General features: G+C 35.4%; 1 protein-coding gene across 1 annotated transcript in view; it reads right to left on the bottom strand.

Moving 5' to 3' along the window:
- LOC143248410 (lachesin-like) overlaps positions 1-19,740 on the bottom strand; it is an 84,207-nt gene that overhangs the window by 46,262 nt on the left and 18,205 nt on the right. Inside the window, exons 2-3 of the mRNA XM_076496763.1 lie at positions 17,614-17,820; positions 16,428-16,601 (exon numbers count right to left, since the gene is read on the bottom strand). Of these exons, the coding sequence (XP_076352878.1) occupies positions 16,428-16,601; positions 17,614-17,671 (232 nt within the window). The 5' untranslated portion in view covers positions 17,672-17,820. The remainder of the gene's footprint in view (positions 1-16,427; positions 16,602-17,613; positions 17,821-19,740) is intronic.

Below are 19,740 nucleotides of genomic sequence, written 5' to 3'. Positions count from 1 at the left end.
TTCATACTGTTAATAATCTGAGGCATACTGGATTCAAACTGTTAATAATCTGAGGCATACCGGATTCATACTGTTAATAATTTGAGACATACCGGATTCAAACTGTTAATAATCTGAGGCATAACGGATTCATACTGTTAATAATCTGAGACATACCGGATTCATACTGTTAATAATCTGAGGCATACCGGATTCAACATGTTAATAATCTGAGGCATACCGGATTCATACTGTTAATAATATGAAGCATACCGGATTCATACTGTTAATAATCTGAGGCATACCGGATTCATACTGTTAATAATCTGAGGCATACCGGATTCATACTGTTAATAATCTGAGACATACCGGATTCATACTATTAATAATCTGAGGCATACCGGATTCATACTGTTAATAATCTGAGACATACCGGATTCATACTGTTAATAATCTGAGGCATACTGGATTCATGCTGTTAATAATCTGAGGCATACCTGATTCATACTGTTAATAATCTGAGGCATACCTGATTCATACTGTTAATAATCTGAGACATACCGGATTCATACTGTTAATAATCTGAGGCATACCGGATTCATACTGTTAATAATCTGAGGCATACCGGATTCATACTGTTAATAATCTGAGGCATACCGGATTCATACTGTTAATAATCTGAGGCATACCGGATTCATACTGTTAATAATCTGAGACATACCGGATTCATACTGTTAATAATCTGAGGCATACCGGATTCATGCTGTTAATAATCTGAGGCATACCTGATTCATACTGTTAATAATCTGAGGCATACCTGATTCATACTGTTAATAATCTGAGGCATACCGGATTCATACTGTTAATAATCTGAAGCATACTGGATTCAACATGTTAAAAATCTGAGGCATACCGGATTCATACTGTTAATAATCTGAGGCATACCGGATTCATACTGTTAATAATCTGAGGCATACCGGATTCAAACTGTTAATAATCTGAGGCATACCAGTTTCAAACTGTTAATAATCTGAGGCATACCGGGTACAAACTGTTAATAATCTGAGGCCTACCGGATTCAAACTGTTAATAATCTGAGGCATAACGGATTCATACTGTTAATAATCTGAGGCATACCGGATTCATACTGTTAATAATCTGAGACATACTGGATTCATACTGTTAATAATATGAAGCATACCGGATTCATACTGTTAATAATCTGAGGCATACCGGATTCATACTGTTAATAATCTGAGGCATACCGGATTCATACTGTTAATAATCTGAGACATACCGGATTCATACTGTTAATAATCTGAGGCATACCGGATTCATACTGTTAATAATCTGAGACATACCGGATTCATACTGTTAATAATGTGAGACATACCAGATTCATACTGTTAATAATCTGAGGCATACTGGATTCAAACTGTTAATAATCTGAGGCATACCAGATTCATACTGTTAATAATCTGAGGCATACCGGATTCAAACTGTTAATAATCTGAGGCATAACGGATTCATACTGTTAATAATCTGAGACATACCGGATTCATACTGTTAATAATCTGTGGCATACCGGATTCAACAAGTAGATAATAATCTGAGGCATGCCGGATTCATACTGTTAATAATCTGAGACTTACCGGATTCATACTGTTAATAATATGAATCATACCGGATTCATACTGTTAATAATCTGAGGCATACCGGATTCATACTGTTAATAATCTGAGGCATACAGGATTCATACTGTTAATAATCTGAGACATACCGGTTCATACTATTAATAATCTGAGGCATACCGGATTCATACTGTTAATAATCTGAGACATACCGGATTCATACTGTTAATAATCTGAGGCATACTGGATTCATACTGTTAATAATCTGAGGCATACCGGTTCATACTGTTAATAATCTGAGGCATAACGGATTCATACTGTTAATAATCTGAGACATACCGGATTCATACTGTTAATAATCTGAGGCATACTGGATTCATGCTGTTAATAATCTGAGACTTACCGGATTCATACTGTTAATAATCTGAGACTTACCGGATTCATACTGTTAATAATATGAAGCATACCGGATTCATACTGTTAATAATCTGAGGCATACCGTATTCATACTGTTAATAATCTGAGGCATACCGGATTCATACTGTTAATAATCTGAGACATACTGGATTCATACTATTAATAATCTGAGGCATACCGAATTCATACTGTTAATAATCCGAGACATACCGGATTCATACTGTTAATAATCTGAGGCATACCGGATTCATACTGTTAATAATCTGAAGCATACTGGATTCAACATGTTAAAAATCTGAGGCATACCGGATTCAACATGTTAAAAATCTGAGGCATACCGGATTCATACTATTAATAATCTGAGGCATACCAGATTCATACTGTTAATAATCTGAGGCATACCGGTTTCATACTGTTAATAATCTGAGACATACCGTTCATACTGTTAATAATCTGAGGCATACCGGATTCATACTGTTAATAATCTGAGACATACCGGATTCATACTGTTAATAATCTGAGACATACCGGATTCATACTGTTAATAATCTGAGGCATACCGGATTCATACTGTTAATAATCTGAGGCATACCGGATTCATACTGTTAATAATCTGAGGCATACCGGATTCATACTGTTAATAATCTGAGGCATACTGGATTCAACATGTTAAAATCTGAGGCATACCGGATTCAACATGTTAAAAATCTGAGGCATACCGTTCAAACTGTTAATAATCTGAGGCATACCGGATTCATACTGTTAATAATCTGAGGCATACCGGATTCAACATGTTAAAAATCTGAGTCATACCGGATTCAAACTGTTAATAATCTGAGGTATACCGGATTCATACTGTTAATAATCTGAGGCATACCGGATTCATACTGTTAATAATATGAGGCATACCGGATTCAAACTGTTAATAATATGAGGCATACCGGATTCAACATGTTAATAATCTGAGACATACCGGATTCATACTGTTAATAATCTGAGGCATACCGGATTCACACTGTTAATAATCTGAGGCACACCGGATTCAAACTGTTAATAATCTGAGGCATAACGGATTCATACTGTTAATAATCTGAGGCATAATGGATTCAACATGTTAATAATCTGAGGCATACCGGATTCATACTGTTAATAATCTGAGACTTACTGGATTCATACTGTTAATAATATGACGCATACCGGATTCATACTGTTAATAATCTGAGGCATACCGGATTCATACTGTTAATAATCTGAGGCATACCGGATTCATACTGTTAATAATCTGAGACATACCGGATTCATACTATTAATAATCTGAGGCATACCGGATTCATACTGTTAATAATCTGAGACATACCGGATTCATACTGTTAATAATGTGAGACATACCAGATTTATACTGTTAATAATCTGAGGCATACTGGATTCAAACTGTTAATAATCTGAGGCATACCGGATTCATACTGTTAATAATCTGAGGCATACCGGATTCAAACTGTTAATAATCTGAGGCATAACGGATTCATACTGTTAATAATCAGAGACATACCGGATTCATACTGTTAATAATCTGTGGCATACCGGATTCAACATGTTAATAATCTGAGGCATACCGGATTCATACTGTTAATAATCTGAGACTTACCGGATTCATACTGTTAATAATATGAATCATACCGGATTCATACTGTTAATAATCTGAGGCATACCGGATTCATACTGTTAATAATCTGAGACATACCGGATTCATACTGTTAATAATCTGAGGCATACCGGATTCATACTGTTAATAATCTGAGACATACCGGATTCATACTGTTAATAATCTCAGGCATACTGGATTCATGCTGTTAATAATCTGAGGCATACCGGATTCATACTGTTAATAATCTGAGGCATACCGGATTCATACTGTTAATAATCTGAGACATACCGGATTCATACTGTTAATAATCTGAGGCATACTGGATTCATACTGTTAATAATCTGAGGCATACCGGATTCATACTGTTAATAATCTGAGGCATACCGGATTCATACTGTTAATAATCTGAGACATACCGGATTCATACTGTTAATAATCTGAGGCATACTGGATTCATGCTGTTAATAATCTGAGGCATACCGGATTCATACTGTTAATAATCTGAGACTTACCGGATTCATACTGTTAATAATATGAAGCATACCGGATTCATACTGTTAATAATCTGAGGCATACCGGATTCATACTGTTAATAATCTGAGGCATACCGGTTTCATACTGTTAATAATCTGAGACATACCGGATTCATACTATTAATAATCTGTGGCATACCGGATTCATACTGTTAATAATCTGACACATACCGGATTCATACTGTTAATAATCTGAGACATACCGGATTCATACTGTTATTAATCTGAGGCATACCGGATTCATACTGTTATTAATCTGAGGCATACCGGATTCATACTGTTAATAATCTGAGGCATACGGGATTTATACTGTTAATAATCTGAGGCATACTGGATTCAACATGCTAAAATCTGAGGCATACCGGATTCAACATGTTAAAAATTTGAGGCATACCGGATTCAAACTGTTAATAATCTGAGGCATACCGGATTCATACTATTAATAATCTGAGGCATACCGGATTCAACATGTTAAAAATCTGAGGCGTACCGGATTCAAACTGTTAATAATCTGAAGTATACCGGATTCATACTGTTAATAATCTGAGGCATACCGGATTCATACTGTTAATAATCTGAGGCATACCAGTTCAAACTGTTATTAATCTGAGGCATACCGGATTCATACTGTTAATAATCTGAGACATACCGGATTCATACTGTTAATAATCTGAGGCATACCGGATTCATACTGTTAATAATCTGAGGCATACTGGATTCAACATGCTAAAAATCTGAGGCATACCGGATTCAACATGTTAAAAATTTGAGGCATACAGGATTCAAACTGTTAATAATCTGAAACATACCGGATTCATACTGTTATTAATCTGAGACATACCGGATTCATACTATTAATAATCTGAGGCATACCGGATTCATACTGTTAATAATCTGAGACATACCGGATTCATACTGTTAATAATCTGAAGCATACTGGATTCATGCTGTTAATAATCTGAGGCATACCGGATTCATACTGTTAATAATCTGAGGCATACCTGATTCATACTGTTAATAATCTGAAGCATACTGGATTCAACATGTTAAAAATCTGAGGCATACCGGATTCAACATGTTAAAAATCTGAGGCATACCGGATTCATACTGTTAATAGTCTGAGACATACAGGATTCATACTATTAATAATCTGAGGCATACCAGTTCATACTGTTAATAATCTGAGACATACCGGATTCATACTGTTAATAATCTGAGGCATACCGGATTCATACTGTTAATAATCTGAGGCATACCGGATTCATACTGTTAATAATCTGAGGCATACCGGATTCATACTGTTAATAATCTGAGACATACCGGATTCATACTGTTAATAATCTGAGGCATACCGGATTCATACTGTTAATAATCTGAGGCATACCGGATTCATACTGTTAATAATCTGAGACTTACCGGATTCATACTGTTAATAATATGAAGCATACCGGATTCATACTGTTAATAATCTGAGGCATACTGGATTCAACATGCTAAAAATCTGAGGCATACCGGATTCAACATGTTAAAAATTTGAGGCATACCGGATTCAAACTGTTAATAATCTGAGGCATACCGGATTCATACTATTAATAATCTGAGGCATACCGGATTCAACATGTTAAAAATCTGAGGCGTACCGGATTCAAACTGTTAATAATCTGAGGTATACCGGATTCATACTGTTAATAATCTGAGGCATACCGGATTCATACTGTTAATAATCTGAGGCATACCGGATTCAAACTGTTAATAATCTGAGGCATACCGGATTCATACTGTTAATAATCTGAGACATACCGGATTCATACTGTTAATAATCTGAGGCATACCGGATTCATACTGTTAATAATCTGATGCATACCGGATTCAACATGCTAAAAAATCTGAGGCATACCGGATTCAACATGTTAATAATCTGAGGCATACCGGATTCAAACTGTTAATAATCTGAGGCATACCGGATTCATACTGTTAATAATCTGAGACATACCGGATTCATACTATTAATAATCTGAGGCATACCGGATTCATACTGTTAATAATCTGAGACATACCGGATTCATACTGTTAATAATCTGAGGCATACTGGATTCATGCTGTTAATAATCTGAGGCATACCGGATTCATACTGTTAATAATCTGAGGCATACCTGATTCATACTGTTAATAATCTGAAGCATACTGGATTCAACATGTTAAAAATCTGAGGCATACCGGATTCAACATGTTAAAAATCTGAGGCATACCGGATTCATACTGTTAATAATCTGAGACTTACCGGATTCATACTGTTAATAATATGAAGCATACCGGATTCATACTGTTAATAATCTGAGGCATACCGGATTCATACTGTTAATAATCTGAGGCATACCGGATTCATACTGTTAATAATCTGAGACATACCGGATTCATACTATTAATAATCTGAGGCATACCGGATTCATACTGTTAATAATCTGAGACATACCGGATTCATACTGTTAATAATATGAGGCATACGGATTCATACTGTTAATAATCTGAGGCATACCGGATTCATACTGTTAATAATCTGAGGCATACCGGATTCATACTGCTAATAATCTGAGGCATACCTGATTCATACTGTTAATAATCTGAGGCATACCGGTTTCAAACTGTTAATAATCTGAGGTACACCGGATTCAAACTGTAATAATCTGAAGCATAACGGATTCATACTGTTAATAATCTGAGACATACCTGATTCATACTGTTAATAATATGAGGCATACTGGATTCAACATGTTAAAAATCTGAGGCATACCGGATTCATACTGTTAATAATCTGAGGCATACCGGATTCATACTGTTAATAATCTGAGGCATACCGGATTCAAACTGTTAATAATCTGAGGCATACCGGTTTCAAACTGTTAATAATCTGAGGTACACCGGATTCAAACTGTAATAATCTGAAGCATAACGGATTCATACTGTTAATAATCTGAGACATACCTGATTCATACTGTTAATAATATGAGGCATACCGGATTCAACATGTTAATAATCTGAGACATACCGGATTCATACTGTTAATAATCTGAGGCATACCGGGTTCAAACTGTTAATAATCTGAGGCACACCGGATTCAAACTGTTAATAATCTGAGGCATAACGGATTCATACTGTTAATAATCTGAGGCATACCGGATTCATACTGTTAATAATCTGAGACATACCGGATTCATACTGTTAATAATCTGAAGCATACCGGATTCATACTGTTAATAATCTGAGGCATACCGGATTCATACTGTTAATAATCTGAGGCATACCGGATTCATACTGTTAATAATCTGAGACATACCGGATTCATACTGTTAATAATCTGAGACATACCAGATTCATACTGTTAATAATCTGAGGCATACTGGATTCAAACTGTTAATAATCTGAGGCATACCAGATTCATACTGTTAATAATCTGAGGCATACCGGATTCAAACTGTTAATAATCTGAGGCATAACAGATTCATACTGTTAATAATCTGAGACATACCGGGTTCAAACTGTTAATAATCTGAGGACACCGGATTCAAACTGTTAATAATCTGAGGCATAACGGATTCATACTGTTAATAATCTGAGGCATACCGGATTCATACTGTTAATAATCTGAGACTTACTGGATTCATACTGTTAATAATATGAAGCATACCGGATTCATACTGTTAATAATCTGAGGCATACCGGATTCATACTGTTAATAATCTGAGGCATACCGGATTCATACTGTTAATAATCTGAGACATACCGGATTCATACTATTAATAATCTGAGGCATACCGGATTCATACTGTTAATAATCTGAGACATACCGGATTCATACTGTTAATAATGTGAGACATACCAGATTCATACTGTTAATAATCTGAGGCATACCGGATTCAAACTGTTAATAATCTGAGGCATACCAGATTCATACTGTTAATAATCTGAGGCATACCGGATTCAAACTGTTAATAATCTGAGGCATAACGGATTCATACTGTTAATAATCTGAGACATACCGGATTCATACTGTTAATAATCTGTGGCATACCGGATTCAACAAGTTAATAATCTGAGGCATACCGGATTCATACTGTTAATAATCTGAGACTTACCGGATTCATACTGTTAATAATATGAATCATACCGGATTCATACTGTTAATAATCTGAGGCATACCAGATTCATACTGTTAATAATCTGAGACATACCGGATTCATACTGTTAATAATCTGAGGCATACTGGATTCATGCTGTTAATAATCTGAGGCATACCGGATTCATACTGTTAATAATCTGAGGCATACCGGATTCATACTGTTAATAATCTGAGACATACCGGATTCATACTGTTAATAATCTGAGGCATACCGGATTCATACTGTTAATAATCTGAGGCATACCGGATTCATACTGTTAATAATCTGAGACTTACCGGATTCATACTGTTAATAATCTGAGACTTACCGGATTCATACTGTTAATAATATGAAGCATACCGGATTCATACTGTTAATAATCTGAGGCATACCGTATTCATACTGTTAATAATCTGAGGCATACCGGATTCATACTGTTAATAATCTGAGACATACCGGATTCATACTATTAATAATCTGAGGCATACCGGATTCATACTGTTAATAATCTGAGACATACCGGATTCATACTGTTAATAATCTGAGGCATACTGGATTCATACTGTTAATAATCTGAGGCATACCGGATTCATACTGTTAATAATCTGAGGCATACCGGATTCATACTGTTAATAATCTGAAGCATACTGGATTCAACATGTTAAAAATCTGAGGCATACCGGATTCAACATGTTAAAAATCTGAGGCATACCGGATTCATACTGTTAATAATCTGAGACATACCGGATTCATACTGTTAATAATATGAAGCATACCGGATTCATACTGTTAATAATCTGAGGCATACCAGATTCATACTGTTAATAATCTGAGGCATACCGGTTTCATACTGTTAATAATCTGAGACATACCGGATTCATACTGTTAATAATCTGAGGCATACCGGATTCATACTGTTAATAATCTGACACATACCGGATTCATACTGTTAATAATCTGAGACATACCGGATTCATACTGTTATTAATCTGAGGCATACCGGATTCATACTGTTATTAATCTGAGGCATACCGGATTCATACTGTTAATAATCTGAGGCATACCGGATTCATACTGTTAATAATCTGAGGCATACTGGATTCAACATGTTAAAAATCTGAGGCATACCGGATTCAACATGTTAAAAATCTGAGGCATACCGGATTCAAACTGTTAATAATCTGAGGCATACCGGATTCATACTGTTAATAATCTGAGGCATACCGGATTCAACATGTTAAAAATCTGAGGCATACCGGATTCATACTGTTAATGATCTGAGGCATACCGGATTCATACTGTTAATAATCTGAGACATACCGGATTCATACTATTAATAATCTGAGGCATACCGGATTCATACTGTTAATAATCTGAGACATACCGGATTCATACTGTTAATAATGTGAGATATACCAGATTTATACTGTTAATAATCTGAGGCATACTAGATTCAAACTGTTAATAATCTGAGGCATACCGGATTCATACTGTTAATAATCTGAGGCATACCGGATTCAAACTGTTAATAATCTGAGGCATAACGGATTCATACTGTTAATAATCTGAGACATACCGGATTCATACTGTTAATAATCTGAGGCATACCGGATTCAACATGTTAATAATCTGAGGCATACCGGATTCATACTGTTAATAATCTGAGACTTACCGGATTCATACTGTTAATAATATGAATCATACCGGATTCATACTGTTAATAATCTGAGGCATACCGGATTCATACTGTTAATAATCTGAGGCATACCGGATTCATACTGTTAATAATCTGAGACATACCGGATTCATACTATTAATAATCTGAGGCATACCGGATTCATACTGTTAATAATCTGAGACATACCGGATTCATACTGTTAATAATCTCAGGCATACTGGATTCATGCTGTTAATAATCTGAGGCATACCGGATTCATACTGTTAATAATCTGAGGCATAACGGATTCATACTGTTAATAATCTGAGACATACCGGATTCATACTGTTAATAATCTGAGGCATACTGGATTCATGCTGTTAATAATCTGAGGCATACCGGATTCATACTGTTAATAATCTGAGACTTACCGGATTCATACTGTTAATAATCTGAGACATACCGGATTCATACTGTTAATAATCTGAGGCATACCGGATTCATACTGTTAATAATCTGAGGCATACCGGATTCATACTGTTAATAATCTGAGACATACCGGATTCATACTATTAATAATCTGAGGCATACCGGATTCATACTGTTAATAATCTGAGACATACCGGATTCATACTGTTAATAATCTGAGGCATACTGGATTCATGCTGTTAATAATCTGAGGCATACCTGATTCATACTGTTAATAATCTGAGGCATACCGGATTCATACTGTTAATAATCTGAAGCATACTGGATTCAACATGTTAAAAATCTGAGGCATACCGGATTCAACATGTTAAAAATCTGAGGCATACCGGATTCATACTGTTAATAATCTGAGACTTACCGGATTCATACTGTTAATAATATGAAGCATACCGGATTCATACTGTTAATAATCTGAGGCATACCGGATTCATACTGTTAATAATCTGAGGCATACCGGTTTCATACTGTTAATAATCTGAGACATACCGGATTCATACTATTAATAATCTGTGGCATACCGGATTCATACTGTTAATAATCTGAGGCATACCGGATTCATACTGTTAATAATCTGAGACATACCGGATTCATACTGTTAATAATCTGAGGCATACCGGATTCATACTGTTAATAATCTGAGGCATACCGGATTCATACTGTTAATAATCTGAGGCATACCGGATTCATACTGTTAATAATCTGAGGCATACTGGATTCAACATGTTAAAATCTGAGGCATACCGGATTCATACTATTAATAATCTGAGGCATACCGGATTCAACATGTTAAAAATCTGAGGCGTACCGGATTCAAACTGTTAATAATCTGAGGTATACCGGATTCATACTGTTAATAATTGAGGCATACCGGATTCAAACTGTTAATAATCTGAGGCATACCGGATTCATACTGTTAATAATCTGAGACATACCGGATTCATACTGTTAATAATCTGAGGCATACCGGATTCATACTGTTAATAATCTGAGGCATACTGGATTCAACATGCTAAAAATCTGAGGCATACCGGATTCAACATGTTAAAAATTTGAGGCATACCGGATTCAAACTGTTAATAATCTGAGACATACCGGATTCATACTATTAATAATCTGAGACATACCGGATTCATACTGTTAATAATCTGAGACCTACCGGATTCATACTGTTAATAATATGAAGCATACCGGATTCATACTTTTAATAATCTGAGGCATACCGGATTCATACTGTTATTAATCTGAGGCATACCGGATTCATACTGCTAATAATCTGAGGCATACCGGATTCATACTGTTAATAATCTGAGGCATACCGGATTCAAACTGTTAATAATCTGAGGCATAACGGATTCATACTGTTAATAATCTGAGACATACCGGATTCATACTGTTAATAATCTGTGGCATACCGGATTCAACATGTTAATAATCTGAGGCATACCGGATTCATACTGTTAATAATCTGAGACTTACCGGATTCATACTGTTAATAATATGAATCATACCGGATTCATATGTTAATAATCTGAGGCATACCGGATTCATACTGTTAATAATCTGAGGCATACCGGATTCATACTGTTAATAGTCTGAGACATACCGGATTCATACTATTAATAATCTGAGGCATACCGGATTCATACTGTTAATAATCTGAGACATACCGGATTCTTACTGTTAATAATCTCAGGCATACTGGATTCATGCTGTTAATAATCTGAGGCATACCGGATTCATACTGTTAATAATCTGAGGCATACCGGATTCATACTGTTAATAATCTGAGACATACCGGATTCATACTGTTAATAATCTGAGGCATACTGGATTCATGCTGTTAATAATCTGAGGCATACCGGATTCATACTGTTAATAATCTGAGACTTACCGGATTCATACTGTTAATAATCTGAGACTTACCGGATTCATACTGTTAATAATCTGAGGCATACCGGATTCATACTGTTAATAATCTGAGGCATACCGGATTCATACTGTTAATAATCTGAGACATACCGGATTCATACTATTAATAATCTGAGGCATACCGGATTCATACTGTTAATAATCTGAGACATACCGGATTCATACTGTTAATAATCTGAGGCATACTGGATTCATGCTGTTAATAATCTGAGGCATACCTGATTCATACTGTTAATAATCTGAGGCATACCGGATTCATACTGTTAATAATCTGAAGCATACTGGATTCAACATGTTAAAAATCTGAGGCATACCGGATTCAACATGTTAAAAATCTGAGGCATACCGGATTCATACTGTTAATAATCTGAGACTTACCGGATTCATACTGTTAATAATATGAAGCATACCGGATTCATACTGTTAATAATCTGAGGCATACCGGATTCATACTGTTAATAATCTGAGGCATACCGGTTTCATACTGTTAATAATCTGAGACATACCGGATTCATACTATTAATAATCTGTGGCATACCGGATTCATACTGTTAATAATCTGTCACATACCGGATTCATACTGTTAATAATCTGAGACATACCGGATTCATACTGTTATTAATCTGAGGCATACCGGATTCATACTGTTATTAATCTGAGGCATACCGGATTCATACTGTTAATAATCTGAGGCATACCGGATTCATACTGTTAATAATCTGAGGCATACTGGATTCAACATGCTAAAAATCTGAGGCATACCGGATTCATACTATTAATAATCTGAGGCATACCGGATTCAACATGTTAAAAATCTGAGGCGTACCGGATTCAAACTGTTAATAATCTGAGGTATACCGGATTCATACTGTTAATAATCTGAGGCATACCGGATTCATACTGTTAATAATTGAGGCATACCGGATTCAAACTGTTATTAATCTGAGGCATACCGGATTCATACTGTTAATAATCTGAGACATACCGGATTCATACTGTTAATAATCTGAGGCATACCGGATACATACTGTTAATAATCTGAGGCATACTGGATTCAACATGCTAAAAATCTGAGGCATACCGGATTCAACATGTTAAAAATTTGAGGCATACCGGATTCAAACTGTTAATAATCTGAGACATACCGGATTCATACTATTAATAATCTGAGACATACCGGATTCATACTGTTAATAATCTGAGACCTACCGGATTCATACTGTTAATAATATGAAGCATACCGGATTGATACTTTTAATAATCTGAGGCATACCGGATTCATACTGTTATTAATCTGAGGCATACCGGATTCATACTGCTAATAATCTGAGGCATACCGGATTCATACTGTTAATAATCTGAGACATACCGGATTCATACTGTTAATAATCTGAGGCATAGTGGATTCAACATGCTAAAAATCTGAGGCATACCGGATTTAACATGTTAAAAATTGAGGCATACCGGATTCAAACTGTTAATAATCTGAGGCATACCGGATTCATACTGTTAATAATCTGAGGCATACCGGATTCATACTGTTAATAATCTGAGGCATACTGGATTCATGCTGTTAATAATCTGAGGCATACCGGATTCATACTGTTAATAATCTGAGGCATACCTGATTGATACTGTTAATAATCTGAAGCATACTGGATTCAACATGTTAAAAATCTGAGTCATACCGGATTCAACATGTTAAAAATCTGAGGCATACCGGATTCATACTGTTAATAATCTGAGACTTACCGGATTCATACTGTTAATAATCTGAGGCATACCGGATTCATACTGTTAATAATCTGAGACATATCGGATTCATACTGTTAATAATCTGAGACCTACCGGATTCATACTGTTAATAATATGAAGCATACCGGATTCATACTGTTAATAACCTGAGGCATACCGGATTCATACTGTTATTAATCTGAGGCATACCGGATTCATACTGCTAATAATCTGAGGCATACCGGATTCATACTGTTAATAATCTGAGACATACCGGATTCATACTATTAATAATCTGAGGCATACCGGATTCATACTGTTAATAATCTGAGACATACCGGATTCATACTGTTAATAATCTGAGACATACCGGATTCATAATGTTAATAATCTGAGGCATACTGGAGTCATGCTGTTAATAATCTGAGGCATACCTGATTCATACTGTTAATAATCTGAGGCATACCGGATTCATACTGTTAATAATCTGAAGCATACTGGATTCAACATGTTAAAAATCTGAGGCATACCGGATTCAACATGTTAAAAATCTGAGGCATACCGGATTCATACTGTTAATAATATGAAGCATACCGGATTCATACTGTTAACAATCTGAGGCATACCGGATTCATACTGTTAATAATCTGAGGCATACCGGTTTCATACTGTTAATAATCTGAGACATACCGGATTCATACTATTAATAATCTGTGGCATACCGGATTCATACTGTTAATAATCTGAGGCATACCGGATTCATACTGTTAATAATCTGAGGCATACTGGATTCAACATGCTAAAAATATGAGGCATACCGGATTCAACATGTTAAAAATTTGAGGCATACCGGATTCAAACTGTTAATATTCTGAGGCATACCGGATTCATACTATTAATAATCTGAGGCATACCGGATTCATACTATTAATAATATGAGGCATACCGGATTCAAACTGTTAATAATCTGAGGCATACCGGATTCATACTGTTAATAATATGAGGCATACCGGATTCAAACTGTTAATAATCTGAGGCATACCGGTTTCAAACTGTTAATAATCTAGGTACACCGGATTCAAACTGTAATAATCTGAAGCATAATGGATTCATACTGTTAATAATCTTTGACATACCTGATTCAAACTGTTAATAATCTGAGGCATACCGGATTCAACATGTTAATAATCTGAGATATACCGGATTCATACTGTTAATAATCTTAGGCATACCGGGTTCAAACTGTTAATAATCTGAGGCACACCGGATTCAAACTGTTAATAATCTGAGGCATAACGGATTCATGCTGTTAATAATCTGAGATATACCGGATTCATACTGTTAATAATCTTAGGCATACCGGATTCAACATGTTAATATTCTGAGACTTACCAGATTCATACTTTTAATAATATGAAGCATACCGGATTCATACTGTTAATAATCTGAGGCATACCGGATTCATACTGTTAATAATCTGAGGTATACCGGATTCATACTGTTAATAATCTGAGACATACCGGATTCATACTATTAATAATCTGAGTCATACCGGATTCATACTGTTAATAATCTGAGACATACCGGATTCATACTGTTAATAATGTGAGACATACCAGATTCATACTGTTAATAATCTGAGGCATACTGGATTCAAACTGTTAATAATCTGAGGCATACCGGATTCATACTGTTAATAATCTGAGGCATACCGGATTCAAACTGTTAATAATCTGAGGCATAACGGATTCATACTGTTAATAATCTGAGACATACCGGATTCATACTGTTAATAATCTGAGGCATACCGGATTCAACATGTTAATAATCTGAGGCATACCGGATTCATACTGTTAATAATCTGAGACTTACAGGATTCATACTGTTAATAATATGAAGCATACCGGATTCATACTGTTAATAATCTGAGACATACCGGATTCATACTATTAATAATCTGAGGCATACCGGATTCATACTGTTAATAATCTGAGACATACCGGATTCATACTGTTAATAATCTGAAGCATACCGGATTCATACTGTTAATAATCTGAGGCATACCGGATTCATACTGTTATTAATCTGAGGCATACCGGATTCATACTGTTAATAATCTGAGGCATACCGGATTCATACTGTTAATAATCTGAGACATACCGGATTCATACTATTAATAATCTGAGGCATACCGGATTCATACTGTTAATAATCTGAGACATACCGGATTCATACTGTTAATAATCTGAGACATACCGGATTCATACTGTTTTGTGACGTTAACCGACGACATGATAGACCTGGTGTCTTCTCGTCGCCACGTGATGTTTGGTGTAGGGTATCCTTTCGCTACACAAGTCAAAGTTATATTGGATCCTTCCTGGGTGACAATGTCCGAGCTGGTGTTTTCTCGTTGAATTTGTGGAGGGACTGGTAATAGTTGAAACAAACATAAATACATAATGTTTGGAGTGCAATGTGTAAATAAATATACGATATAGTGTAAAAAGAATGATATACATATTTATTTGTTCTGAACGAGTTTATTCTAAGCGAAGGAGCTTTGGTTTACTTTATATGTACCCGAGAAAAAAATTTCGTAATATTTCAAAAGTTTGATAAGTGATGACCAGTATTTCACATTAACAACTATACTAAACATTGTTTTATATGTTGGGCTCTAGCAAGTTCATAACACTTTCTTTGTTCAATAAGGCCCGGCATGGTCAGGTGGTTAAGGCACTGGAGTCGTAACAGGAGGTTCGCGGGTTCGAATTCCCGTCATACCAAACATGTTCGCCCTTTCAACCGTTGGGGCATTATAACGTTACGGCCAATCTCACTATTCGTTGGTAAAAGAGAAGCCCAATAATTGGCGGTGGGTGGTGATGACTAGCTACCTTCCCTCTAGTCTAACACTACTAAATTAGGGGCGGATAGCACACATAGCCCTCGTGTAGCTTTGTACGAAATTCGAAACAAACCAACCCAAAAACCGTATTTACAGCGACTTCAATATCTATAAAATTATCTAAATTTGTGCAGTACAATTCAAACATTTGATAAATATATAGGAGAGATTTTACCATTTTTAAATAATTAAAGGTTTATTATTTTCCTTTGAAAGAAAAAAATTCGAATAAGTTCGAGTATTGTAATCTGAACCCATGGTCAGGGCTATTGTAGATTGTACATAAGATATCAGAGCCAAATCGCTTTAATATCGATTTATTAAACATCAGAACAGTTAGTATATCATCACATGTCCTTTTCACAACAGAACCATTGAGCGCCGACTAATAAACTTTTCCATATATGTTCTTATACGACGAACTCTGACTATTTACACACGACATCATCACCTGTCCTCTACATAACAGAACCATTGATCTTCGACCAATAAAACGTTTCCACAGACGTTCTTATACCACCATTTACTTACACACTACATCTAGATATCCCACTTGGCTCATCATCGGAGCTGTATTCAGCTGACACATATATCCTCCTCTGTCGGACTCTTCCACATCTTTGATGTGAAGCACAAAGTTCCTGCTGTCAACGTGACTTAAGCTAATGCGGTAGTTCCTAGTAATCACGTGGTCATGGATGGAGAGTATGGCTTTGTTTCCACCTTTATCCAAGCCGCCTGTCGGAAGAGAAATTAAACTACTGGAGAAAGAGTGGACAGCTCAGTGAGTGAGGAAATAATTGACCAGAATTTATTACAAGTAACGAGACCAGAAATAACAGTTAAGTCAGTAGTGGCCAACAAAATTGTCAGAAGAGAAAGTTAATGATATTTAGAAAGTCGTGTGTATTAAAGTAGAATTCATAGTTACTGTTTGGTTTATGATCAGTTTCTCGAGCGTTTAGAGCTGACACCACTTTCCAAGTTCAAGATAATTATGATATATGGAATCAGCTTTGCAGGAATAGACTTAATTACAAGAAGGAATTGATCAACTTGGATTACCAGTACATGTAATTAGATAGAAGTAGATAAACTTGCAAGTCCTTTATCAAATGTAGAGCCCAATAAAGAAATTCAAGTATTTTTCAGACCTATTACTTTATATTTCTATACAAACCAAATCCACATTTGTTTTAGTTTTTGTTTTTAATAAATAACAAATATTGTATTATATATTTTACAACCTTTGTCGTTTTTTTAGGTTTAATAAACATTTGTTGCATTGTAATTTCAACTACCATGAACTGTCGTTTCTGACTGAAAATGAAACAACAGTGTGTATGCAGAAAGACACAATTTGTGGATAACCAAAGGCCACATCTTATATTGAAGTAATACAAGTGATAAGTAACAGAGGGCTATTAACAAACAGTTACTTACTGATATATCATAAGTATAAAAACCAACAAATGTGTCCGTATGATGTACACTTTTGTATCGTATTATCTTGAGTTTAAAAAAGTAAATTCACGTGTTGAAAAGCAAGCCACTAAATATACAGTAAGTCCTTTTGACAGGAGTTCAAGTCCACTAAATATACAGTATTTCCTTTTGACTGGACTTCAAGTCCACTAAATATACAGTATTTCCTTTTTACTGGACTTCAAGTCCACTAAATATACAGTATTTCTTTTTGACTGGACTTCAAGTCCACTAAATATACAGTATTTCCTTTTGACAGGACTTCAAGTTATGCCTTCTCAGACAGATATTATACAAGAGTCAAAATAATTAGTACCATTACGAGTAAAGGTCAGTACATCCATACCAGGATGTAATACCATCAAACCAACATCCTTACAGATTACTGGCTTCTGCTGTGACAACTTCTGCAGACCGTTCGACCAAAAAGAGATTCATTACAAGATACACTTATTCCAGTCTCCTCAGTAAAGGCAGTTAGAAGAAACAAACCATCCCGTCTAAAGACGTATAAAGAAGGACCTTAAAAATCTTCTATCTAGACATATTGGTGATATTAGGATAAACTGCAGAAAACCGTAGAAAAATATCTTGCACTTAAACTATTTTTACTTTACAGATTTTTCTCTCAGAAATCCAAAAATAACTGTCTTTAATTTTAAAATGAAGACCTAAGAAAAGGATATTAATCAAAGATTATCTGTATATAACCGTCTGTAATTTTAAAACGAGGACTAAAGAGAAGAAATATAATCAGAGATTGCCACTACATAACCAACCGTCCATAATTTTAAAACCAGGACTAAAGATAAGAAAGATAATCAGAGATTGCCACTAGATAACCAACGTCTGTAATTTTAAAACGAGGACTAAAGATAAGAAAGATAATCAGAGATTGCCACTAGATAACCAACGTCTGTAATTTTAAAACGAGGACTAAAGATAAGAAAGATAATCAGAGATTGCCACTAGATAACCAACGTCTGTAATTTTAAAACGAGGACTAGAGATAAGAAACATAATCAGAAATTGCCACTAGATAACCAACGTCTGTAATTTTAAAACGAGGACTAAAGATAAGAAAGATAATCAGAGATTGCCACTAGATAACCAACCGTCTGTTATTTTAAAACGAGGACTAAAGATAAGAAAGATAATCAAAGATTGCCACTA

This window comes from Tachypleus tridentatus, chromosome 4, assembly GCF_004210375.1.
Source record: "Tachypleus tridentatus isolate NWPU-2018 chromosome 4, ASM421037v1, whole genome shotgun sequence".
NCBI classification, from domain to species: Eukaryota; Metazoa; Arthropoda; class Merostomata; order Xiphosura; family Limulidae; genus Tachypleus; species Tachypleus tridentatus.
This window is presented reverse-complemented; position numbering and strand designations above follow the sequence as displayed.